The sequence below is a fragment of the Sander vitreus genome, chromosome 2 (assembly GCF_031162955.1).
Source record: "Sander vitreus isolate 19-12246 chromosome 2, sanVit1, whole genome shotgun sequence".
In the NCBI taxonomy this organism is placed as follows: domain Eukaryota; kingdom Metazoa; phylum Chordata; class Actinopteri; order Perciformes; family Percidae; genus Sander; species Sander vitreus.
The window spans coordinates 1297294-1322936 of record NC_135856.1 but is presented as its reverse complement, the minus strand read 5'-3'; the positions used below and the strand labels follow the sequence as shown (position 1 = coordinate 1322936).

At 41.1% G+C, this 25643-nt stretch overlaps 2 protein-coding genes across 3 annotated transcripts in view; both read left to right on the top strand.

Annotated features, from left to right (window-relative positions):
• The window catches only part of LOC144532008 (myelin and lymphocyte protein-like), a 7272-nt gene extending 2200 nt beyond the window's left edge, over nucleotides 1-5072 (top strand). Inside the window, exons 2-4 of one of the 2 annotated variants that reach the window (XM_078272472.1) lie at nucleotides 426-593; nucleotides 1517-1642; nucleotides 3030-5072. In XM_078272472.1, the coding sequence (XP_078128598.1) occupies nucleotides 426-593; nucleotides 1517-1642; nucleotides 3030-3104 (369 nt within the window). In that variant the 3' untranslated portion in view covers nucleotides 3105-5072. The remainder of the gene's footprint in view (nucleotides 1-425; nucleotides 594-1516; nucleotides 1643-3029) is intronic. The other variant, XM_078272481.1, reaches the window with a different exon arrangement.
• A 1958-nt stretch (nucleotides 5073-7030) lies between these two features.
• LOC144532023 (NLR family CARD domain-containing protein 3-like) lies at nucleotides 7031-25494 on the top strand. The gene is made up of 13 exons (XM_078272508.1): nucleotides 7031-7158; nucleotides 8699-8773; nucleotides 9913-10032; nucleotides 10667-10720; nucleotides 11458-11583; nucleotides 11702-11755; nucleotides 11904-11933; nucleotides 15721-17578; nucleotides 19363-19536; nucleotides 19712-19885; nucleotides 20395-20568; nucleotides 20850-20896; nucleotides 22342-25494. Coding segments are annotated over exons 3-13 (3369 nt in total). The 5' UTR covers nucleotides 7031-7158; nucleotides 8699-8773; nucleotides 9913-10031; the 3' UTR covers nucleotides 23019-25494.
• Nucleotides 25495-25643: the final 149 nt, after the last annotated feature.

Below are 25643 nucleotides of genomic sequence, written 5' to 3'. Positions count from 1 at the left end.
TGTGTGTGGGTGTGTTGTCAATGTCAGATAGTGTTTGTGTTTTGTTTCCCCAATAATTGCAAGAGTTTTTATTGGTGAACAAAGTTTCTAATGTTAGTTAGAGGATTGCAAACAAGTGCAAAGCAGAAAATCTGTTTGTAGTTTTGGTGTCTTTGTTTAAGGCATGGTTACAAAAAGTTCAGAGTTTTGATTCTTTTGTCCAAGCATTCACTTTTAGTGTGTAAGCAAGCAGCAAAAACTGTAATACCGGACCAGTTTCAGAGATGGTTGTTCCCATCAGACACTTAGACACAGAAACATGGGGAGATAGGGTCGAGGTTGAAAAACGAAGTTATTTAACGGTAGTTGTGCTCTGGACATAAACTACTTCAGGCTCTGTTACGTGACGGTTAGCTGACTGGACGTCTCCTCTGGTGTTCCTGCAGATTTTCGGCGGGCTGGTGTGGATCCTGGTGGCGTGCACGCTGGTGGTGCCGGCGAACCCCCAGGCCTGGGTCATGTTCGTGTCCGTCTTCTGCTTCGTCATGACCTTCATCTGGATGGTGGTGTTCGCCTGCGACGGCCATCACAACAGCAGCAGCTGGGCGGCAGCAGTAAGTCTCTCGCTCCTTCACTTCCTCCACTCATTTCCTCTCTATTATGTACTATGTATAGGTTGTACATTTTATTCTACACTTGTATATTGTTGGGGTTTACCTCCTCTGTGTCCCCCCCTTTTGGGACAATGTGTCTGTCCGAATAAAAGACCTAAATATCCCGCGCATTCGTTAAATTTGGTATTAAATTGATCCTAAGCAAGAGCCAAATAAGACGATAATATAAAGTCAAATACATTTGTTTAATCAGTCAAGCATCAGAGTTACAATACACAGATCTATGGGATCTCAAAGCACGCGGAGACTAAGTTTCCCTAGCAACAGACAAAAAGCCAGAGCCGGTCCACATATCTCTAGACTGTCAGACCTCGTGAGCCCCGATGTATTCTTCCCCTCATCTCTTATACTTTCTTTTGGGCCCCCTCTTCTTCTCCAGCACGGGGACTGCTGTCTTCACACAACACATGCCAGGGTGGGGGCCACTGTGTTATGTCTCGTCCTCATATGCTCTCACGCAAAGCGCTACATTCTGCTCCTGTTTCACTTGTTATTATTACTCAGTGTACTTTGATCGAGGCCACTGTGACCCTAACTATCTTATAGTTATGGCTTAAGCTAAATAAGCATACACCAAAACACACTTGGTCTCTTATGGAAACCTTTTACGTTGTTATTATATTTATCTGCAAATAGTAAGAACATTATTCTACAACATACATGTTCCTTGCATGTGTGTGTGTGTGTGTGTGTGTGTGTGTGTGTGTGTGTGTCCTTGGTAACTTGCTGCTGTAACAAAAACAAATGTGTAACTGCAGCCCGACACCATGTCTCAACGGTTTTGTGTTACAGTGCGTCAGCGTTCGTTTTGACAGGTTCACTGAGAGTTTCTTACCCTCGTCTTGTCTTTTCTCGTCCGTCAGGACTTTGCGTATCACGGCATCGCCGCCTTCTTCTACCTCAGCGCTGCTGTGACTTTGGCCAAAGTGACCCTGGACTTCAACGACGGGACCGGCTCCAAAAACTACAAGCTGGACATCTCTGCAGTGGTCAGTCTTACTGCTTCCTGTCACAACCTGCTGCATGCTTTTTGACAAAGTGTGGGCTACTTTTATTTATAAAGCTTGGAAAAAGACATCATTCACACATACAATATAAGATCCATAGCCTGACAGGGAACTCCCCATTGGCAGGACTCAATCCGAGGGGCGGGATAAACGGTTGTCTTTCAAATTCCCTCTGCACACAATAGGACAGCTCTACAACCAATCAGAGCAACGCTAGTTGATAGATTGAACTTTAAACTCCAAACACATCTTCCTTTTTGAAGAATGACTTCAGGGCCGTTCTTTGTTCTTTTCTCAAAGAAAAGCTGAACTCCAAGTCTTCCAGAGTCGCGGCCAAAGCCGATTCCAAAGACCGCTGTTCCCAGCAGCAGCAGCCATCTTCTTTGTTTTCAAGTAGCAGGGAATTCACGCGGAACTGTCGCAACTCTGCCGTCATTATGTTAAGCCCGCCCACCGACTCTATACACGATGTGATTGGCCTGACCAGAGTTTGGTTTTTCCAGCTTGCAAGCCAACAGAGAGTTGCCAGACGACCCTGCTGCAGATTACATCTGCTGCTGCTAGGGGGGTCTAGATTTCTAGGCTATAGGAAATGTTGTTTAGCCCAGAGACAAGTGTCTTTATTTCAACAGGGGTCCAGCTGAGGCTAGTCACAGACTGATGACAGCATTCATGTAGAGCCCAGTAGTATTTTTGTGACAACAGAATCATGGACTGAATCAAAAAATTGAGAATTTAAAAAAGCTATAAGACAGATTCTATAGGGCCCTACATTGAGTCAGTGCTGAAAGCTAACTGGAGATGTTGTAAAATATGACTCCGTCTAAGTTTCCAACCGAGCCGCCCCGCTGTAACTGCAGTTAAAAACACGTCTATGAAAATAGATTAGAAATAGGCCTCCAGGCTTGCAACACACTGGGAAACCCTGAGATCAGTTTATTGTTAGTCCAGTTAATCTAACTTAAAAAAGGGTCCAACCCGGGAGAAACTGCACTTAGCCATATTTATTCTGATCTTATAAGGTAACTGCTAATACACTACACATATTTATGATCAATTTATATTACTCTAAACCACCAACTGTATACTACTGTCTACACTGCACCATAGTTCTTGTCCTGTCTATACTTGTATATCACGTTGCACTTTTCTGCTCTTTTTGCACTTCTGGTTCGACGCAAACTGCATTTCGTTGTCTTTGTACTGGTACTCTGCACAATGACAATAAAGTAGAATCTAATATAATTGAATATAATATAAACCTCATTGGCTCTTACCAGTGTATCTCTGTGTGTACTTGGTCCACAGCAATCCCACCAGAGGATCACCCAATCATATCTTCCCCTGATGTTTCTCTTTGTCTCTGCAGGTCTTCTCGTACGTGGCGACGCTCCTCTACTTCATCCACACCATCCTGTCTGCCATCCGCTGGAAGTCCTTCTAGCAGCGCGCTGACGGAGACTGACTGCTGAGGTTTTTCATTCAGGAATCTGAAGCAACATCTGGATCGCCATCGCATCGCTCAGCGTCCGGCTGCCTGAAGCACCAGTGGTTTCGGGGATTTAAAGTGACGATGTTTGGCCCGACTGAAGGGGGTTTGTGTCAAATAAACAAGTTCAATCAACAGCCAGAGTCACAAAAACAAACAATTTGAATCTTTGTCACACTGGTTTTACAACAGGGCTGTTTCTGAGGGTTTCTATTTTTCTGTCCACCCTCACATGTTGTAATGAGATCCTTCTTGGAGCATCTTTACCTCTTTCCCTTTAGTTAAATGGTTTAGTTTGGTCTTTTTATTTTGCTCTCAGCTGATTTTATATTTTTATAAGTTGTCCTAACACAAGAGTCACATTAAAAGTGGATGTATCCAGATGTTTTTGTAGATTTAAGCTTTCATAACTCTGTTTATACTTCATTTTTGTAAAACATTTTGAGACTGCTAAAGTCAATGAAAAATGAATAAATGTGTTTGTTTTGAAACATGTGAAACAAAAAGTGTTTTGGCCACTTTATCATACCAAAAATTAACATTCAGGATCGTTTTGTAGAAAAGTCATCAAATTTATAGAAAGTGGAAAATTTCGCTCCACCAATGCTTAGTAGCGCCACTGCTGCCTCCCTCTGTTACTATGGTGACAGCTTTAGTTACTAGTTACTTTACACATTAAGATTTCTGCACACAAAACACATGTAGTTTATAAAATAAACTACATGATTTATATCTTTGACATCACTCAAGTTTACCTGTTTTATCATAAAAAATGACTCAAACTGATTCATGGATTTAAAAATGGTTGGTGATTAATGCATTGCAGGGAGGAGAGTAGAGGAGGAATGACAGAGGTTTAGGTGAAAAAAAACACTCAATCTGTTTGGAGTTTGATCTTCCCTGACCTAAATAGCAACATTCTTCCCAAAAGTGAATACCAAAATTGGGTCACATATTCGACAGAATACCATCTTTGATACTGAAGAAGTTGCATGTCTTTAGCTGCATTTTAGAAGGTCATGAACCCAGATTTTCAATGAAACTTGGCCTACTGAGTGGGATCCTGACTTAAATGGCAGAAGTCTTTCCATGGCAACAACTGTGCTGTCCCCATCCATCCATCCTGGTATTACCAGTTGGGGAAGGACATTTGTGATAAATTTGTCCCTTTACGATTTTTATCCTTCCCTAAGACAACAGGACATTTGGAATGCTTTTTAATAGGGCATTTGGTCCTTTCACATGTCCTGATCCCAAACTGCAAAAGTCTGCCCAAGTGTCCCATAGTATACCAGTTCGTCCCACAGACAGATGGGAGGAATTCTGACATTATGGGGGCACATATATTCACATTTGTCAGAATTGTTCCCGATTGTCCGGCCAAAGTGCCACCCTTTGGGAGTAAATCGGAAATGTGGACAATTGGGAACAATGGGCCAAAAAAGAAAAGAAAAAGGCATTTTGTTTTCTTCCGAAATGTCCTGTAAGTATTTATGGGAATTCAATTTCCTGATAGATTTCATGACTTTGGAACAACACTTTGTGTTCAGACCGTCAGAATATATCAAACGCAGATTAATTATTCAATTTGAGGAACACAGTGATTCAACACTGCACTTCCATGAAGTTGCCTGATAGAGATTATGAAGTATAGGAGCCATGTATATTATGTTTGTTTATGGTTTATTGTTTTTCACCTATGACATAATGTAGGACGTCACAGGGGTTGGTCTGACAATAATCAGTCTATTTATACAGCTGTGCACCTGCATGGCGGAGGCTAGAGAGGGGGTGAGTTTGGGTTTTTGCATTTTCTGTTTACCGCAAACGTTCACCTTTACGCAGTATTTTTCATGCAATTGGATTATGTTTCTTTTTGGTTTTTTTTCCTATTTTCAAATGGACAATAAATCTTTGAACACATATCACGGAGAGGAACTGAATTATTCAAACGGCGCATCATACAGGTGACTGTTCCCTGACTCAGCCTCTCGGCGGCTTATGGAGGTTGCACAGAAGTCGCTACATGAAGTAACACCTGATGTTCAGGTGCTCTGATGAACGACAGCAGAAGAGTCATCACTCACTAGCTGACTGGGACTTGCTTAAATACTCCTCAGTAACCAGATTACAGCACACTGGTTTCTTAAACGTCATGTAAATGAGAAACCTGCTTTCTGTAATCAGGGATAACAGAATCTGGGGCTCATTATTTACTAAAGAAGTGTGTTATTTTGGCTTATTTTAGGATTTTTCTGGCCCCCAACGCATTATAACTTGGAAGATATGACCTATGTCCACTTGAAGTACCTTAATGGGTACAGGGTCTGTCCAATGCAAGGTGTTGCCATTGGACACTAGGTACTGGACATTGTACATTAGGTATTTGAATTGGACACAAAGATTGTAATTGGACACTGATGATGAAGTTTCAAAATGTATTTCATTTATTAAGCACTTTAAAAAGCGCTAATGCAGGGTATTGCATTTGGAAACTGTACAAAAGGTATTACAAAAACAGATAAACAAATATGTATAAGCACTAAGCTGTCTTTAGTCAGTGTCAAATGGCAATACAATGGCAACTCTGTGAGACAATAAAAACCAGATAAAGGTCTGAGCCACAATCCTGAACCCAGCGTCCAGTTCGTCTGTCTGTCAGCTCTACACCCCCAACACATCAAACACACAACAGAGTCCCGGAGCAGTGTAGAGAGGCATCTCCAGGCAGCAGGCACCCACAGGAAGTTGCTTACAAATATATGACACAAGTTTTCTATTTATATATTAAGACTTGGAAAATGTAAAGTAATGTCAGATATCTGTTGGTTAGTTTCATGCCACCACTCTCTGTTGATACAGATTGTACGGTGGCCCAGACGGTTCAAGAGAAATGGAAAAGCCACAACACAAATATAACGGAAATGAGCGACAACAGAAGTGAGCATCCACGTTTGTGTTGTAGTGTTTACATTTGTGTCGACCCAGCTGGGCCACTGTAAGTTTTAGTTTGCTGTCATGAGTTTATAGACTGTTGTTCCTCCATCATTTAATAATGAACCTGTTCTGTTTCTTCTTCTTTTGGGGCTTCAGTGTTCCTGCAGTTTGGACTCTTTGGAGTTCTGTCAGTTAGTGCATTCATGCCACCTGGGAATATCAGGGACCGCCCCCCGTGATTACGTTGTTTTTCCGACTGCACGCGTTCACATGGTCGAGATGTTCTTCTTCTTCTGTTATATTGGCGTTTGGCATAACAACTTGTTGCATGACTGCCACCAACTGTTGGCCGTAGCCTAGAGCATCAGGTGGGTGAAAACCTGGTGAAAACATGGAGGCCACAATAACAAAGACTTGCTGCTTGCTTTGTTTTCTTATGCGAGCATAAAAACAGCACAACGACAGGTGTTTGTTTGTGTTATCTGCAGGACAACGAACGGGAAAGGACACAGCCTATTTATGAATAATTTGAAACATGTTATGTCTGTGTATGTTTCTTGGCAGAAACAGTTTATTGTCATTGAAATATTTTCAGTGAACCAAAGTCGCCTCCATCAAACGTCAGTTGTCAACAACGCGTCACCAACTGGGAAACTCTGTCAGCAAAATCTAGCCCCAGTTTCCCACCTCTGATTCCCACATGAAGTGACGTGAATGATGACGTTTTCACTGGGAAAAATGTTTTTCCGATGTCTATGAACGCACGGAGAGTCTCCAGCTGCTGTGAAAGCCATCAGAGTGCTGACTGACAGAGCTTTTGTAACGCTGCCAGCTGCTTCTGACTGCCAACCTGGTCTCACAGAATTCTGTGAGATCAGGTTGGACTGGAAGAACTACATCTCAGACTGGCCCTCTGCTCTGACATCATACTGACATTTCTAGGTTTAGATTTAAAGGTGTGAGGAAGTGACGGCTGTCGCTCAGATGAACACAGACAGAGCAGCGTCTGTCAGTGTCTGCAGACGGAGGAGGAGGACGTCTCTCTGACCTCATCTGGACGGGACTTTAACAGGTGAGCAGCCTGACAGGTAACATTACACACCTTTGATGAAGAAACTCTGCTGTCGCTCCTTATATTTGGGGGATTCATCATATACGTCAACACTGGTGTTTACTGTTTGTAGATCTGAATATTCACTAATTAATTTACTATTTATTCTGTGATTTGTGACTTTTTCTCCAAAGTGAGCTTTTATATGTTCAATGAAGTCAGATGTAATCAACAGGAAACACGTTAGATTTGAATCCCTTCACTTCTGAGAAATGAGGGAGTGTCTTTCTGCTCCGACAGCCTGAATACGTTTTACTCTCTGACTGAAACTTGATCAGCTGTTTACCCTCTGACAGCTCAAAACTACACGCCCACAGCTGTTTGTTGTCTTTACCTGGAGACACAGTTAGGAGGATCCATGTTGGGGAGGCGGGGCCTGTGTTGTACTCCTCATGTTTGATTTGGTGCGAAGGCAGAGAGGTGTTTTTGATTGGCAGGTGTGTGTCACAAACTTCATGAAAGTGTGAATGTGTGTTGGTTTGGATTGGTGGACAGCAGAGCAGTCTTTTCATCCTGAACTACACACTGAATGAAAACACATCCAGAGGTTTCTGAAGAGTTCAAACCTGCAGTTTGTCTCTGGTAGTTACTGGAGCCAGGACATTTCACTAAATGTGGAAGTATTTCTGTCTTGTTTGACTCCACATCAACATGTGACAGACAGCGTTTGTTACAGAGATATGTGAAGCTTAAATAAAACAAAAATGTTCCTAAAGTGAAAAGTCACTTTTATTTATATGATGGAAAATCACAAATTTGCCTCAAAGATCTTTACAGTGTGTATGTAAAGGGGGCAGGGTTAGGGTTAGGGGGACATATCATGAAAATCTCACTTTGTCAGTGTGTGTTTACATTTAGGTATCTGGAGTACCGACCTACCCACAAACTGAAGTAGTTTTTCCAGTCAGTCGGCTGATTATGTCCCTTCCAATGTCACATGCAGGTTCATTAGAATAAGCACATCTGAGTTTCTCCACCCACAACTTGACAACTACCTTTAAGGTGCACCATATTTTTCTCTGAAGCCAATCAGAGCAGACTAGCCTTTTGTGGAAGAAGGGCTTAGAGAGACAGGCACTAAATAAGAGTGTCTCAGACAGAGGCTGAATAAAGATATATTCAGACAGACAGGGTGAGGAAAATGAAGTTTTTCAACATTAAAGCATGTAAACGTCCATACTTACTTCCAGTCTTCCTGTGAGTGGGAAAAAGAGCAGGTTAGTTAATATTAACTTCACAGCTCTCATAAAAGGAGCAGAAGTCAAAGTCCAACCTCAGGAGCCGCTCCCTATATTCTCAACGGGCACCCAGACTGTCTTTAATGATGTCAGATAGCAAGTGATAAAACCCAGATTATTCAACACTCTGCCCCGCCAGTTTGGACTAACATGCATCTCTTTTGGGTTTGTCCTAGAAAGAGGATTTATGATACAAAGTCACTTTTTTTTATTTCAGCTCCTTGTAACATTTTCCATGTGATGTTTGTTCTTCACTTCTACAGTGAGAGTAGCGGTGATGTTATGCAGATTGGGAAAGTTGTTTAGCCGGGCTGTGGATCGAGAAACTTTACCACTTGGTAAGATGATGGCTCACTTTCCTAAATATCTATCACTCATTTATGTTATTGCACTCTGGTTTCAAAATGAGTCTGTCCCTACAATTTATGTTCAAAGAGAGGTTTAAATGTAATCCTTTCTTCATTTAAGCTAGTTTTAAAGTTTGGGGCAACACGATAGTGCTGGATGTTGTGGCCTAAAATAAAACTCATGATTAATTGAACATTTTACCTTGATTACGATTAATGAACAATCATTTTGTAACCGTCTCACAGTCACATTTTGTCTGCTAAAGTTACTTTTTGTGTGGCGTCTTTACTGAGGCCAGAATGTATTAAAATAGACACAAGCTGCGCCTGTTGCTCAGTTAGCTCAGAGTTTGAGTTCTCCTCCATGTTGTATGACTACACAGGCATTTGGTTTGTTTTTAAAGGGATTTTGAATACATTTTGAATAATTGTCCAGCCCTACTTCATGATTTAAAGTTAAACCATGATTTAATTGGTTCTAAAATTAACACACACTGTTGGTTCAACACAGCTTTTGAGAAACATGGCAGTGACACCGTCACTGATGATGACACTTGTCACATGTTAGAAGGCCTCCATTTTAATCACCACAGCTGTCATACAGCGGCCATGTTGGGACTCAAACTGCAGATGACTTTCTGGAGTCTGAGCAGTGAGACACAAATACGTACAAAACATCTGAGAAAAGAAAGACTTTAAGATTATTTTTTGTCTTTTATTGACAGATTACAGTTGAGATCAGGGACGTGCAAAGACAGGAAAAAGGAGGAACTGGAGGTTTTGGAGTTAGCCCTATACCTCTATACATAAAATAATAACTAATTCACAACGTTATGCATAGCACAGATACAGTACAATATACTGTGCTTCTATTATTGGTTGAAACATTAGTTTTTAATGAGTTATTAGCGTTCTCCAACTTAAACTTCTGATAAAATCCACCTGAGAGAGAGAGAGAGAGAGAGAGAGAGAGAGAGAGGTAAACCAGGTTTTCTGTTTCTGTTTGCTTTCTGTCCTTAAAGTACTTTAAACCCATTTTTCTTTTGTGGATTGGGTGTCAGAAAGCTTGGTTAGTTTCCTCCCAGTCAGAGCTGACGGTTCTCAGAGCTCTGTGTTGTGTTGTGTTGAAGCCCAGAGCAGCAGCAGAGACCAGACTCTCCTGAACCTGAACCCAGCTGTGTGTCCATCAAGAGCCACTGGTCCATGGATCCACCTTTAGTGTCTTAAGGACAGCTTCCTGCAGAGACTCAGTAAGTCAACATAGTCCCAGCTTTAACATTGCATCATGTTCTGTAAACGTTCTAACAATGTTGTTGTTGCATTCATCTCTAGCATTCAGATGCCTGCTAGATCAAGTCATTATCAGCTCATTTCAGACCTTTACATCCTGTAAAATACCTGCAGCACTACCAGTGACAGTGTCATATGGGTGCAGACTGATGGAACTGTCAGCAGAAAGTTCCACATTAAAGTGAGGGGACTCATCAGTGTTTGTTAAAGGGACAGTTGAGATGTTTTATCAGTGTGGTTGTCTGAGCTATTTCTCCATAGTGTGTTAGCTACAGTATATTTCAGTTTGGTGAAGCAGGCAGGAGTACTGACACAGAAGCTAAGCAATGTCCTGGTGTGGACGGGGGCAGCAGCTAAACACATTTTAGACCCCTACAAACATCTATCAGTTTAAGTGTAGGCTATGTTTAGAATATTTTCATTCCTTTACCTTGCTGTCAGACGGCCCTTTATGACGGGGAACTAAAGCCGTTATCTCTGCTCTCTTCAAAGCCACCAGACTCCTTTTGATAAAAACAGTCATGGGTGCGTGAATTTTGCATATTGCATCAATCGAATAAAAAACAGTAGTAATCACATGATTTTCTGTTTCAGTGGATGTTGAAGAAACTTCAGGGAACAGAGGAGCTTCCTCTCCTCACACTGAAGGTACTTTAGCAACAGATTATTAAAGTGTGATTTTGATTTGTCGTGTGTGTGTAAGATAACTGCCTTAAAGGTTTTTTTTATTCATTTTAAAGATTTAAATAGTTTCTGATATGGTAATCAGATGTGCTGTGCAAAGCATTTGAAGTTTATCACATTTCTACCATCAGGGGGGTCTTAAAAAGTCTAAAAAAGTCTAACATTTCAAAATCTAAATTTTAGGCCTTAACAAGTCTTAAATTATGGTGTTCTAGTTCTTAAATCATTTTAAACGGGTCTTACATTTTCCTACGTCCATTAACGCCTCTAATGCTCATTGAAATGTATTTAAAAAATACATAAAATTCTTTTTTATTCTGTGGTGTTGTAGTTCTTTTGCTTGTCCAAATATAATTTGCTGTATATGTACAGACCATTATTACTCTGTCGCTTTTAGTCAATTTTAATACTATATTTATTTACTATGCAAGTACTTTTGTGACTCTGCATTTCGTTGTACTTTTATGTCGCGATATCCTGTATGTCTTAAATTATATTCATAAAGGTCTTAAAACAGTCTTCAAAAGTCTTAAATGTGACTTGGTAAAACCTGCAGAAACCCCGTACCAAGCTTTATTTGTTCTTGATCCTTCAGGGCTTTGCTAAATCAGCTCTAACAAAAAAAAGAATATCTGAACCCTTATAGCAGTTCAGGAGTTGATGAGTTGTGGTTCCTGATTATTTTGTCTATTCTCAATCAGCTGACACTCAGAGGGGAGCAGGAAGCCCAGCAGTCACAGCCCAGTATGGAAGTGTCGTCAGCTCACCTCAGTTTACAGATGTTCATGTGGGAGGGAATATAACGCTTAATGTCAGCAACACATTTGGTAATGTTTCCACTGAATTCATACATTAAATAAAGCCTGATTTATGTTTAATTGTATTTAACAAAATGCCTTAAATGATTTTGCATTCCTCAAGAGCTGTTAAATGTTTGGGTTTCAGTCACGTCTCCTGACAGGACAGATGGGACGAAAGCCATTTCTCCCAAAACCGAAGGTATTGTGTGTGTGTGTGCTAATTAAACATAACTAGACTGAAGTACTACTGACAGAGTGAGTCTGAGAGGGAGGTGTGTGAATTTGAATGCAAATCAGATCAATCAAATAAAAACTGGATGGTAATAATTACATTATTTCTGTTTCAGTGGATGCCAGTGGTGTTGAAGAAACTAAAGGTACATTAGCAAAAGGTTATTAAAGTGGGATTTTGCTTTTTCGTGCGTGCGTGCGTGCGTGTGTGTGTGTGTGTAAGAATTTTGTCAAAAAGTCTGTCTTAAATTTAAATATTTAAATATTTTCTGAAGCTACTGTACTTCAGATATGCTGTGCAAAGCATTTGAAATGACACAAAATCATCTGATTTTATTCTGAAGGTAAAGGGGTTTTCTATTGCATGCAACAAAAATCGGTATAAATTGGGAACAATAAAGCCATTTGGAGTAGGTTGCTGTCAGAACACAAACATGGCACTCAGTGTAAAGCTAACAGAGGAGCAGCCATAAACTGTGTGTTGAATAGAGACGAGCATCTTAACAGCTTCCTCAAGTTAATCGGCTCACACCTCTCTCGCGGCACTGCTCCACCAGCTGGGTGTATTTGCTTCTTTTCATCTCGTCAGAGTTCTTGATGCATTCTGCCCGCGGGACTATAGGTTCTAAGAGAATTACCGAGACTTCGAGGGTTCGGAGAGCAGCACCATGTCTTGCCTCAAGGTGTGAGAGCAACATTTACTGGAAAATGGAGTTGCTTCCCCAGGTCAACTTTTAGTTCCCAGTCCTGCCGAGTTGAGAGCAGAATGGAGGAGGAGGTCCTTAAAGCTGCTTCATCCCACCAGTTTTGATGAAAGGTGAATGGTTTGACTGAGGACGTGCGAGTGACTTGACTTTCCCATAGATTCACATGAATCAAGAACTTAACGCGGTGGGGCTCCGCCCTCCAGAGCTTGTGTCACCTTTCACTCCACTGCTTGCTTCTATCTTGCCCAGGCTCCCTGCTGCTGTATTCCAACCATCCAAGTGGCATCGACTAATGCTCTAACCTCCCCTTGGATCATGGCCCTCCTATGTTTCCCCTTCACCTTGTTGTAGTATGTTTTTTGTGCTACTACCAAAGCCAGCCTTTCCATGTGTCTCTGTCTCAACTGAGCCTCTGCTGCCTTTCACTTTTGACCTGTTCTAACCCGGATGTCGGCCTGGGAGATTTTGGGGTTGCTTGACTCCCAGTATTGCAGGGCCTCACCTGTACAAGTCACCCTGAACTTTTCATTTAGACTACTAATAAGGGAGCTTCAGGATGTTGTTCTTTTCGTACAGGGTAGTGTTGCTCAGGCTTTGAGGAAGACCCAACAACCTTCTTGGGAACCTGCTCACTCTTCTCTGGAAGCCCTCAAGCACACACTATCTGGGTGAGCTAGAGGTCGCCCCATGATTCCAGCTCTTGATTGGTCGCTCGCTCAGAGAGGATCACTGAAAGTGTACATCCAGTGATCATCCCCTTATCGAGCCTTATCCACTCTGATGTTGTCCTAGAGGAGACCCTCAAACTAAAGCTGTTGTAGTAATCCAGTATGTGGTCTCAGGATTTGACTGGGCCGTGGTGCCCAGTTATGAGCCACCTCAACAAACTTGTTGGTTATCTAGCCATATTCATTTGTGAGGTCCAACCACAGCAACACCAGGTCCCCCCTTGTTCTGTCTGGCTTCCTGTATCAGCTGCGTGACCACACCTGTGTGCTCCAGACATCCTGTACCTTTGGGATCTTACCTTTCTTCACCGAGGTGTCAATGTACGCATTCCCTAAGAGGAAACCTATCAGGTGCCTTGACCCAATGCTGAAGAATAGGTCTCCTACAACACTGAGCAGAACAATGGTTCTGAACTAGTCAAAGTTCTCTGAATTCTCCTCCTTCGGAATCCAAACATCCCCCCCCCCCCCCTTAAATGAGCAACCTTGCCCCTCCTCCAGATGCCTGTGGAGTAGACCTGGGCAGTTATGGTTGTAGGGGGGCTCTTTCGGGTACCCTATTTGGTCCTGGGGGACCACCTCCTGAATCTGCTTCAAGATGGGCTGCTTTGCCCACTGTTGGTGAAGGTGGATTAATCAAAGACTTGAATTGACCAAGATCATTCTCCCTTTTTGCATCACTAAAGGTGTCTCTGAGGTAGCTATCGATCTCAGATTTGGAAGTGGTGAGCTGTCCACTGCGCTGTCCGCTGCAAATTGCAGTTCGCATAGTGGCCCTCTCCTTCCTCTCCCAGCGATACCACTCAGCTCTTGTCAAGGTTGTGAATATTTTGTGAAGGATGTGGTGCAGCTCCCAGAAAGGGCTCTCTTCTTCACTCGCTTCCTTTTACTGTCACCTCAGGCTCTTCGGCTCCTTCCTGAGCTGGAGGATATTGGTCATTCTCTTGCTCATGATGAATGGGGCCTTTTCCTGCTTTCTTTTCCTCCAACTGAAATCCCTAGAAATAAAATGGATAGAAAGGCCATTGAACTGTTCAAACCGGTCATTTGATTGTTGTTAATTGTCATGGTGACAATATGCATCAGTAGGCCCTTAAACTGTAGCAGCTCGCTGGGAGGAGTGACGCCCAATGCAGCTTGGGAGACATTAGGCTAGTTTGAAATGAACTGCGCCTCGCCTATAAAGTCAACGAGAGCAGGCAGCAGCAGTGGCAAAAAAATCCACAGTCAAGTCGGACAGCCGGTGGACGATTTGTTAGTTGGCTAATGTTAACTTGCTAACTCCGCCTTAAACCCTCACCACATTGATCACAGAAAACGAGCCAAATGAAGCTGTCACTCATGTGGCGATAGCAATGTGCTTTCTGTGGATGAAGCATTAAGTTTGACTCATTTAGCGGCTGGCTCTCTGTCTCGTAAAGTTACTTCTCCACTGCTCATTTATCTGTTACTGCAAACCTCACCTCCATGAGTCGAAATTTTAAATTGCTGCCACTCTGACCATTCTGCTTGGTTGATTTGAATGGAAATGTCCTTTCTATCTATTTCATTTCTATGTCGAAATTTCTCTACCACTAGAAAGACAATAATGGTGGTCATCGCTTGAAGGTGCTTGAAGGCTTCCCCCTTGGCGGTTGCTTCTAGGATTGAATCAGCATCTTTGTCAAACTGGAGTCACTCTTCTACTTGCTAGCTTGGGGTTACTTGACCAGACGATGTTTTGAAATGCGTGGGGCTGCAGTTCGTGTCACCTGGAAGTTCCGAGCACTATGGGTTGGCTCCAGGTCTGGCTTCTCCTGCGTCTCACCAGGAATTGCTTCTGTGTGCTATGACACTCACACTGTCTGCATGCATTCCATTTTTGACCTGGTGTATCAATAGGCCACCCTGGTTCTTGCAAACGTTGCTTCAATCACAAATCATAATTGTCTTATTTCCATTGCCATTCATCATCATTGTTTTGGTCCACCTGGCTGGGGTCCATATTCTTTAACTGCTAAGCCGTGCACACTAATGGAATATAGCAGCACTTTCTACAGTAAAAAATATAAAGCAGATAAAGGTTTATAAACCAAATACTTCATAACCAGAACTGTTTCAGGAGTAACGTGACATTGTTTACTGCCATGTAGCTACATGCAGTGTTGGGAATGATACTTTCAAAACGTATTCCGTTACAGAATACAGAATACATGCCCAAAAATGTAATTTGTAAAGTATTCCGTTACATTACTCAAACTGAGTAACGTATTCTGAATACATTGTAGATATGACAGAAAATACGGAAGAGCATAATATGTCCCCTTTAACCAGTAGTGGTCATTGGTTACGAGTGCAGCGCTGTGGTTGTACTGGGCAGCTACAACCACAGTCAACATACAACTTGTTCCACCACAATATTCAGTTGCATGTGTTTACTGATGCTTGTGAGAATAGAGGCATCTTTATATATACCGCCTATTCTATGTTACCGTTGTTTTTCTATTTATATCACACAGATGGGATGGTTCCAGTACCAGAGCCACAACACATCTCATTTTACCAAGACTGTCTTCAAACACACCTTCAGGATGTGTATATGTGTGCACAAGAGGGGTGGACACAGAAGAAGGATGAACAACCTCTGGATGATATCTACACACATCTGTACATCAAAGCTACTGGTGACGTACACATCAACACACAGCATGAGATCAGGCAGATTGAGGAGGTGAAGCCAACAGATACAGAGAAACCAATTGCACCTTGTGACATGTTCAAACACCCCTCTGGAAAAGGCAGACCCATAAGAACAGTGCTGACCAATGGAATCGCAGGAATTGGAAAAACATTTCTTGTGCACAAATTTGTTTTGGACTGGTGTAAAAGAGAAACCAATCAAGATGTGCATCTCGTTTTCCCCTTTACCTTCCGCGTGCTGAATTTAAAGGGGGGAAAATATTGTTTGGCAGAGCTCATTCATGAATGTATCACAGAGACCAGGGACATCAAGGAAAAAGCTCTCAATTACATCTTTAAAGCTCTGCAGGAATCAGGAAACAGCAATTTTGACAAGAGTGAATTCAAACTTCTGTTTGTTTTCGACGGACTGGATGAGAGCCGCCTTGATCTGGACTGCTCCACCAATAAAAACAAGACAGTTAAAATTGATGTTACAGCGCCAACCTCAGTGGACGAGCTGCTGACGAACCTCATCAGGAAGAAACTGCTGCCCTCTGCTCGCATCTGGATAACCACACGACCTGCAGCAGCCAATCAGATCCATTCTGATTTTGTAGACATCATGACGGAGGTCAGAGGGTTCACTGACCCACAGAAGGAAGAATACTTTAGAAAGAGATTCAGAGATCAGGAGCGGGCCGACAGAATCATCTTCCACATCAAGACATCACGAAGCCTCCACATCATGTGCCACATCCCAGTCTTCTGCTGGATCACTGCTACAGTTCTGGAGGAGGTGATGAAAACCAGAGAGGGAGGAGAACTGCCCAAGACCCTGACTGAGATGTACACAGAATTCCTGAAGTTTCAGATTCATCAGGCAGAAGAGAAGTATGACCCAGAACAGTGCATTCAGTGCATTGAGCCATTAGCAAAACTGGCTTACCATCAGTTGGAAAAGGGCAACCCGATCTTCTACGAGAAAGATCTAGAAGAGAGTGGCATTGATGTCAGTGGAGCCTCAGTGTACTCAGGAGTGTTCACAGAGATCTTCAAAGAGCAACGTGGGAGGAAGAATGATAACAAAAAGATGTTTAGCTTCATTCATCTGAGTGTTCAGGAGTTTCTGGCTGCTTTTCATGTAAAGAGATCAGTCATTAACAGAAAGAAGAATGTGATGTTTGGGCAAAGTTTGCGTGAACAAGTGCGACTGGTTTTCAGCAAAAAATCTATGATGTCTAACGTCCACAGGTTTGCTATTGACAAGGCCTTACAGAGTCCAAACGGCCACCTGGACTTGTTCCTTCGCTTCCTCATGGGTCTTTCCCTGCAGACCAATCAGGATCTCCTCACAGACCTGCTGGCTCAGACAGGAAGTAGCTCACAGACCAATCAGGATACAGTTGAGTACATCAAGATGAAGATCAGTGAGAATCTGTCTCCAGAGAGAAGCATCAATCTGTTCCACTGTCTGAATGAACTGAATGATCGTTCTCTAGTGGAGGAGATCCAACAGTATCTGAGTTCAGGAAGTCTCTCCACAGATAAACTGTCTCCTGCTCAGTGGTCAGCTCTGGTATTCATCTTACTGTCATCAGGAAACGATCTGGACGTGTTTGACCTGAAGAAATACTCTGCTTCAGAGGAGGCTCTTGTGAGGCTGCTGCCAGTGGTCAAAGCCTCCACAAAAACTCTGTAAGTGCACCGATTACTGAAGATACTAACTGTATCAAATGTGTATGGTTCTTCTGAACTAACGAATGTTTTAGTCAACTGATAGTCAATATTTCGTCAACAAATTGATTAGTTAATCAATTGAAACACCTGCAAATTATTTCTTCAGTTTCATTGTACCTCCACAAATTAATGCAGCCAAATGAAAAAAAAAAGATCTGCCACTTTGTAGGCTGAAATTAATTAGTGTGAATGGTTGGGATCCAACAGATGTGACTATATCTATTTTTTTTTTAAATTTCCTTTAATAGTTTTCTGACTCCAGTAATATACACAATACAAGACATACATTTGTTGAGTTTGAATCATTAACTCAGTCTGGACAACTGTAAACATGTGATGTGTTGTAGATGTGTACATCATTTCAAATACAGATCAGAAGTGAAGCTGCTTTCTACTGCACTGGAGACTCTCAGGTCAGGAATAATAAAGCTATAAAGGGTGATCCATTATATTACATTTTATTTAGCTGATGCTTTTATCCAAAGTGAATTACAGTGACTGTCAAGTGCAGTGAACCATGTAGGTAAAACTTAGAAGAGCAAGAATCACATAGAAGTACATTAGCTTCAAATAAGCTAAAAATACAACATGTAAGTGCAATTTATTTGATAAAACCATCATCTTCTTAGGTGCAGTTGGAAGAGATGTGTTTTTAGCCTGCGGTGGAGGATGTGTAGACCTCCGGCTGTCCTGATGTCAAGGAGGAGCTCGGGTCCACCATTTGAGATGCATGATAGCAAAAAGTCTCGATTTCGTTGAGTGACTATAGGAGTCCCTCGCAGTGAGGGAGCAGCAAGCATATTGGCCATTGACAAGAGCCTGAACCAGAACCTGAGGGTCAGAAAAGGCAGTATCCTTCTGAAGTTATGCATCATGTATCTATATGATTGGGTTATTGCAGCAATGTTGGCAGTGAGGGAGAGTTGGCCGCTAAGTGTCACACCCAGGTTCCTAGCAGTCCTGGTGGGGACTACCACAGAGTTGTTGATCTGGGTGGAAGAGCCCTTCCCTGCAAGGAAAAACAGCTCAGTCAAGGCTGAGTTTCAAGTGGTGTGTGGACATTCAATGAGAGATGTCAGTCAGACAGGCAGAGATGCTTGCTGGTACTTGTGTTTCAGACTGGGGAAAAGAAATAATTAGTCAGGTGTCATCTGCTTAGTTGTGGTAGAAAAAAACCCATGTGAGTGAAAAACAGAACCGAGAGGGAGTTGGTGTACAGAAAGAAGAGGAGGGGGCCCCAGGACAGAACCTTGAAGGATCCCATTGTGAGTGAACAAGGTTCTGACACAGATTCTCTCAAAGTTACCCGTTAGGTGCGGTCTTTGAGGTAAGATATGAGCAGAGTGTGCAGAAACTGAGGACACACATCCTGAAGGGTGAAAATGAGTTGAGTGGCCTGCTTTGAAACAAAAATTGTTGGGATCAAGAAGGTTGTTTTGGTGAATATAAGAATTGAGTTGGTTGGAAATAGCACGTTTGAGTGTTTTGGAGAAAACGGAAGAAGAGAGACAGGTCTGTTGTTGCTAACTTCAGACAGGTTGAATGTGGCTTTCTTTTGGAGAAGGGTCACTCTCGCTTCCAGGAAACAACTGGTTGACTAGGTGGTGATAATTAGATGAGTGAGAAAAGGGTGACCCAAATCCTTCACAAGGTGTTGTCATTTTAATTTCCTGGTAGCTAAGTGTAAGTCATATCAAATACACATAAACATGTTTGCACTTATATTCTGTTCATATGTTTAGGCTGAGTGGCTGTCATCTGTCAGAGAGAAGCTGTAAGGCTCTGTCCTCAGTTCTCAGCTCAGAGTCCTCTAATCTGAGAGAGCTGGACCTGAGTAATAATGACCTCATGGATACAGGAGGGAAACTGCTTTCTGCTGGACTCGAGATTCCACACTGTAAACTGGAGACTCTCAGGTCAGGAATAATAAACCTGTAAAGGGGGAAATAGATATGTCACACAGTGTTTTCAGTTAGTTAACCATTTTTTGATAACCATATTTGATAATAGTAATGCCTACCTAAATATAAGTGTAAGTAATATCAAATACAGATATAAATGTTTGCACTTATATTCTGTTCATATGTTTAGGCTGAGTGGCTGTAACCTGTCAGAGAGAAGCTGTGAAAATCTGTCTTCAGTTCTCAGCTTAGAGTCCTCTAGTCTGAGACAACTTGACCTGAGTAACAACGACCTGAAGGATTCAGGAGTGGAGCTGCTCTCTGGTGGACTAAAGAGTCAACATTGTAAACTGGAGACTCTCAGGTCAGGATTCAGCTTCTGTTAAACAAATAACCATTTAAATGTTGCTTCATATACAAGTTAATGGGCCCTATCTTGAACCTGATGCAGTGAAGCGTCTTACAGATGTCTGCTGTCTACCAGCCTTGATAGAGAAAGCTTTAGGGCTATACCAACTTAAGTCAAATTACTTTGTCGGGTTCTATGCCAACTTTTAAATCCAATATATCCACAGACTCTTCCGCTTCATTTTGCTCTTTTGTTGGACTGGCTTTGGGCCACTGCAGAAGTTTGACAGTTGAGTGAGAGGTCAAAAATAAATGAATGCAGATTTAAGACAAATTAACTTGTGACAAGTTCTGGTGGCATTTGACTGTTTAGCAACAATGTATTTGAAAGAAGTGGTCTAATGAGACAATTTAACATTTAGCTAAAATTAGGAAATTTAAACTGAAGAAGAAATACATGACGACAATGAATTAATTATTATTATTATTGTAAATTCAAGTCATTTTCTGTGTGTGTGTGTCCAGTTTGTCAGGCTGTCTGATCACAGAGGAAGGCTGTACTTTTCTGGACTCAGCGCTGAGCTCCAACCACTCCCATCTGAGAGTGCTGGACCTGAGCTACAATCATCCAGGAGTCTTGGGTGTGAAGCTGCTTTCAGCTAGACGGGAGGATCCACACTGCAGACTGGACACTCTAAGGTATGAACAGACAGCAGAGCTCACTGTTGCTTCACAGTGTGTACCAGCAGCCCTGGTGATAACAGTGAAGACAGTAACTGATGTGCTGAGAATCTCATCCCCGCTAAGAATCAACTCCCATTAATAAGTTACATTCTTATTGGAGCACTTTGAGGACGTCTCAATTATGTTGATGTTTAGAGTTAATCTTTGACCTTAGAAACCTGAGGTGTTGATATATTTTGAAGATGAGAGATGAGGAAGCTTCTGAAGGTTCATTCTGACTTTGTTTCTTCCTCCAGGCTGGAACATTGTGGAGAGCAGAGGCTGAAACCTGGTCAGAGGAAGTGTGAGTGTGCTTTCACTTTGATTCATAAAAACAAGGCACAACATCTTACAGTAGGATTAGTATTGTGTTAATATTAGTATTTTTTTTTATTACTAACAAGCATCAGTTAAAATGGAAGTCACATTGTCAAAAACTGTGGATAATTTTTCATTGCTTTAAAGGAACACGCCGACTTATTGGGATTTTAGCTTATTCACCGTATGCCCCAGAGTTAGATATGTCCATACATACCCTTCTCATCTCCGTGCATGTCGTAACTTTGTGTGACGCACCCACCGCTAGCCTAGCTTAGCACAGATGCTGCAGGTAACCGGCTCCATCTAGCCTACTGCTCCCAATAAGTGACAAAATAATGGCAACATTTTCCTATTTACATGTTGTGATTTGTATAGTCATAGCGTGTACAAATACCAAAGTCACATGAGACACAGCCATCTTCTAACCGTATACAAACACTGTACTGTACTGCACTGCTACTTGGGCGGCGTTATTAGCGCAACACCTGAAAAGCACCGTTGCTACTAGTATTGTTTTTGGCAGCCTGTTTTAATTTTAGTTTCAGTCTAGTCTTTGTGTCAAGCTGTCATTTTAGTTTTTATTAGTTTTAGTCACATTCATACTAATTTTAGTCAAGTTTCAGTCGACTAAAAGTCTGAGCATTTTAGTCTTATTTTAGTCAGAATTATCCATGACTTTTTTCGTCTAGTTTTAGTCGATGAAAGCTGATGACATTTTAGTCTAGTTTTACTCAATGAAAACTGACGACATTTAGTCTAGTTTTAGTCAATCAAAATTGTATTTTAGTTTCTTTTTAGTAATGCAATTCTATATAACCCAGTCAACATAGTATACGTACCTAGTAGTATAGACAAATCCAACATTGTCTTTTAGTCAAACCCATTTTAAACAAGGTTATCATATTATATTATTGTTACCTTATAGACTCAAGAATACATTAATTCTAGACACAGAAGACGCTCTGATTTGAATTGACAACATATTTATTTTACCAACCAAAAATGTTAGAAGTAGACACACATAAATTTAAATAAAATAAATAAAATAACATCACATGATGTTTTCAGCTCCAGTGGCTAACGTTTAAAGCTAACATTAAAATGAGACACATTAACCACAACGTCATGAGTTGGCATTAGCGTTCTAAAATAGAAAGTAACGTTACGTTAATGTCTTGACTTACCTCAACTTCTTTCTTTCCAAATGTCTTTTTCTCCCAAAGACTAACTGCGGCTGGCCGGCCATCATTCCCTTTCTCTCCGTCAGACTTAATTTTGTTTGTTGTAGTTTATGCTTGCTAACTCACCGCAGCCCAAGTAGCAACAGTAGCAGTTTTTTTTTTACATAGAAACATTTAAAAACAGAAGGAATTTGAATTTACAGCTTGTGTATCTGCATTCTATCTGTATCTGCATTCATTCATTCAGGGGCCTTTGAACTCACACTGGACACAAACACAGTGAGCACAGACCTCAAACTGTCTGACAACAACAGGAAGGTGACAGCAGAGAGAGGGAGGCAGCCATATCCTGATCATCCAGAGAGGTTTGACTACTGGTGGCAGCTGCTGTGTAGAGATGGTCTGACTGGTCGCTGTTACTGGGAGGTCGAGAAGAGTGGAGATGTTCGTGTAGCAGTGAGTTACAGAGGAATCAGGAGGAGAGGAGGCAGTGAAGACTGCAGGTTTGGAGGGAATGATCAGTCCTGGAGTCTGAGGTGCTCTGATGATGAAGGTTACTCTGTCTGGCACAATAACAGAGAAACAGTCCTCCCTCTCTCCTCCTCATCAGTGAGTTACAGAGGAATCAGAAGGAGAGGACGCAGTGAAGACTGTTTGTTTGGATGGAATGATCAGTCCTGGAGTCTGAGGTGCTCTGATTACTCTGTCTGTCACAATAACAGTGACAATAACTCATCCTCCTCCCCTGTCTCTGATAGAGTAGCAGTGTATGTGGACTATCCTGCTGGCATTCTGTCCTTCTACAGAGTCTCCTCTGACTCACTGATCCACCTCCACACCTTCAACACCACATTCACTGAACCTCTTTATCCTGGATTCTGGTTAGGGGGGCTTGGTTCCTCAGTGTCTCTGTGTTCTGTGTAGGACGGAGATTCTACTCCTGTGCACAGAAACACTTACACTGCTGACCAACACATACACAATCTCTTTGTAAATCCAACTCAAAATTACAAGAAAACAATACATTAAAGGAGTCACTGATATATACACTTTATAATAACCGCCACTAATTAATGGTAAACTTTAGTTAATAGTTATTTTACTGTCAACAAACAATGGAATGATGATTCATAATGTTTACTAATAATTTGTATTAACTTAAGTTTAGTTAACTATCAATTTACCATTTATTAATTTCAATTTTCAATTTCAATTTTATTTATAGTGTCAAATCATAACAGGAATTATCTGAGGACACTACAGATAGAGTTGGTCTAGACCACACTCTATAATTTACAAGGACCCAACAATTCCAGTAATTCCCCCAAGAGCGTGCATGAATGCGTAAGTGTGACAGTGGCGAGGAAAAACTCCCTTTTAGGAAGAAACCTGGGACAGACCCAGGCTCTTGGTAGGCGGTGTCTGATGGTGCCGGTTGGGGGTGTGATGAACAATGGCAATGATAGTCACAATAAAGATATTGTAATAGTTATAATAGTTCATATTAGCGATGGTTATTATAAAGTTTTACCAAATAGGATGACTCACTGCATGGCTGTGGTTTGAAATACCTTTAAAAATGGTTCCTTTCAGGTTTTTGGGGCACTTCTGTGAAACTTTTTACGACATTTGTTTAAAAACTTGAGAAAAGATTATCTTTAACTAAAGATAGCTCATCACACACAGCGCCAATCGTCTGAAACGGTCCCCACTTCCTGTCTCCTAAAGGGGCGTGGCCTCGTTTGAAAGTGTAGTGAACGTCGTGTGAATGGATGAAAAGTTATATTTGTATAGTTAAGTAATGTTTCTCAAACAAAGTTAATTTTCTCCTGATGTGTCCGTCTGAAACATAACATTTTAGTGTCAGAATGTTCTGGCTCCAGTACCGTAATTCCTCAAATAAAAGCCGGGGCCTTTATTTACCTAAACTGCAGAAGGTACCAGGCTTGTATTTAAAGCAGGCTTTTATTAGAGGCAGGCCTTTATTTCTAATTCAATCTGTTTGATAAGTATAATTGTTAAGTATAATAAGTTTTAAAGTTAAGTTTTAAATGAAAAACCATAGCGTTCCAGTGGATAGAGATCATTCATTTCTTAAGAAACATTTGCAAAAATATCACCATATATGCAACAACAGCCAGAAGAGCAACAAAGCAATTTGGGTCAGAATTAATCAAACACCACCATTGTGTCAGTTTGAACCCTGTAAATGTACGGGGTATTTATTTCAAATACAGGTACTACAGTATTGCTGGTAGATTACAATAAGAGCATACAGTAGTTTCTGGTTTGCAGCACACCAGTATCTGATTAACATTACAGACGGTAGCTAGCTAGCTTTGTTTCTAGCTCCAGGCTAACTTTTTTCCTCCCACCTCCAGCTAGCTAGCTGTGCTCTGCGCTTGTCGGCTAATCTTGTTGTGCTCCAATGATGAGATGGCTTTCTATCTGGCTCATTGAGCTTTTAATCTCATCTGATGTCTGTATTAAAAACACTGTGTAGCAAGAAAAATGATTTACAGTTTGAGTTTAATCTGAGGAATGTGTAAATGAGATGAATGTTTCTGTGATTCTGTCAAGAAAGGCTTGTTAAATCACTTTTATTATGATTATAATGAATGTAATAAGTTGAACGTTCTTGATTCAGTAATGAAGAGGAAGAAATATAAAGTGATCATTTCTCTGCTGTTTGTTCACAGTGTATGAATATGTTAAAGGGAAGTTCCACCCTATAATAATATGATAATTACTGTATATCAGCAGTGTGTTTATTTAGATCACAAGAAAATGAAACATTGGCTACAAAAATTGATGCTTCTTTTTCTATGAAAAGACGACAAATCTTTAGTTTCAGTGTTTGAGGATGTTCAGATTTGGCTCTGATGTTTCAGTTTTGTTTGAGCTTTTAATCTCATCTGATGTCTGTATTAAAAACACTGTCTGGTAAGAAAAATGATTTACAGTTTGAGTTTAATCTGATAATAGTGAAAATGAGATGAATATTTCTGTTATTATTCTGTTTAATCACTTGTATTGATTTTAATAAATGTAATAAGTTAAACGTTTATTGATCTAAGAATGAAGAGAAAGAAACATTTACAGAAATTAGAATTTAGACTCACGTTCATGCCTCATTCATTGTGATGTCAAATTGTTTTGTTGTCTTTTGTTTGCCGACGGCATACCTGTACTTCTCTGGTTCCTGGCTTTGAGAGCGAGCAGTTCATGTTCACAAATATTGATTAAACTTTCCTTGGCCATTGAAGTAACATTTTGGAATTCTTAATTAAGGTGGCGTTCCCCTTTAAACTTTAAATGACATACTTAAAATATATTGGTTGAAGAATACAATTTTGTCCACACAGAAATAAAATCATGAAAATATCTGTCTTTATATCCATCTTTGTATATGACGCCCTGTTCATTGTTTGTTTTGGGACTGTGTGTGAAGTTGAAATACTGTATTCCACTGTAGTTGAACTAGAGGCTTTTATTTTGGTATTTCGCGTCTGAACGGAAGTGTTTTATTTTGAAAGGAAGCTGCTCTTA